This window comes from Cynoglossus semilaevis, unplaced genomic scaffold (genome assembly GCF_000523025.1).
Source record: "Cynoglossus semilaevis isolate Cse_v1.0 unplaced genomic scaffold, Cse_v1.0 C19082998, whole genome shotgun sequence".
In the NCBI taxonomy this organism is placed as follows: Eukaryota; Metazoa; Chordata; class Actinopteri; order Pleuronectiformes; family Cynoglossidae; genus Cynoglossus; species Cynoglossus semilaevis.
In genome coordinates this window covers 1-899 of record NW_007587184.1, presented here as the reverse complement: position 1 = coordinate 899, position 899 = coordinate 1, and the positions used below count along the sequence as shown (strand labels likewise).

The window sequence follows — 899 nt, the reverse complement described above, 5'->3', positions numbered from 1 at the left end:
GAAGGTATCTTCTGTTCTGGTGTAGAATTACACGAGGATTAAACCCTGTTAAAGATCAACCTCAATTGGCTTCTTGCATTAATAATGGTCCAGCAATGATGCAGTAAGTTCAATCAAAAACCTGTAGTGTGACTCAGGAGATGTGACTCATTTAAAAGCAAAAACAACTTGTGCCTTGATAGATTTATTTCTGTAATAAAACCAAACTGTGCTCCAACAAAGATCAAGTTAAACATTTTGCAAACGTCTAGCTCCTATAGACTTTGTTTCCTATTCTTTTTCTTGTCTCCATGACAGGAATTTCTTTTTCAGAGCTTGGAGAATCTTCTCATCCCAGAGGCCATAAATGAGTGGATTCAAACACTTTGGAGAAAGATAAAACAGAATGTAATTTGAAACTCTGACATCAATAAACAGTGTAATACTGATATGAAGAACGGCAGTGTCTATGAAAGGGCACCACAGCTGGACTAGACAGAGGAGCAGGTGAAAACCATGCAGTGACACTCTTCTAAGTGCTTTCTTCTCTGACTTTTTATCTTCTCTTGAAGCAGCTCTGGCTGCCTTCATGATTTTAATGAAGGAGAAACAGATGGTGGCAGCCATTGCAAGAAAATACACCTGATATAAAACCAACTTAACATTATCCTGCCATTTGAGAAAGACAAACATGTCCATGGAGCAGACTCTTTGAATGGAGTAGTATATGGGAGGAGCTGAGATGAAGAAAACACTGAGAATTACTGTGACGGGCAACAGGCTCAGGCCGTGGATGATGAGGATGCAGTGCAGGGTCCTGCGGGTGGTGCAGAGCTCTCCATGACGCAGTGGCAAGCAAATGGCCACATAGCACTCTAAGGTCATTGCTGTCAGAGTCAAGGGCGTAACAAAAGTGTAAA

The 899-nt window shown here is 41.2% G+C and overlaps 1 protein-coding gene across 1 annotated transcript; it reads right to left on the bottom strand.

The window, feature by feature from the left end:
* Positions 1-6: 6 nt before the first annotated feature.
* LOC103399311 (olfactory receptor 52L1-like) lies at positions 7-891 on the bottom strand (the record flags this gene model as incomplete). Its single annotated transcript, XM_008338010.3, has 1 exon — positions 7-891. A coding segment is annotated over one exon (621 nt), but the record flags the coding sequence as incomplete, so codon positions are not given.
* Positions 892-899: the final 8 nt, after the last annotated feature.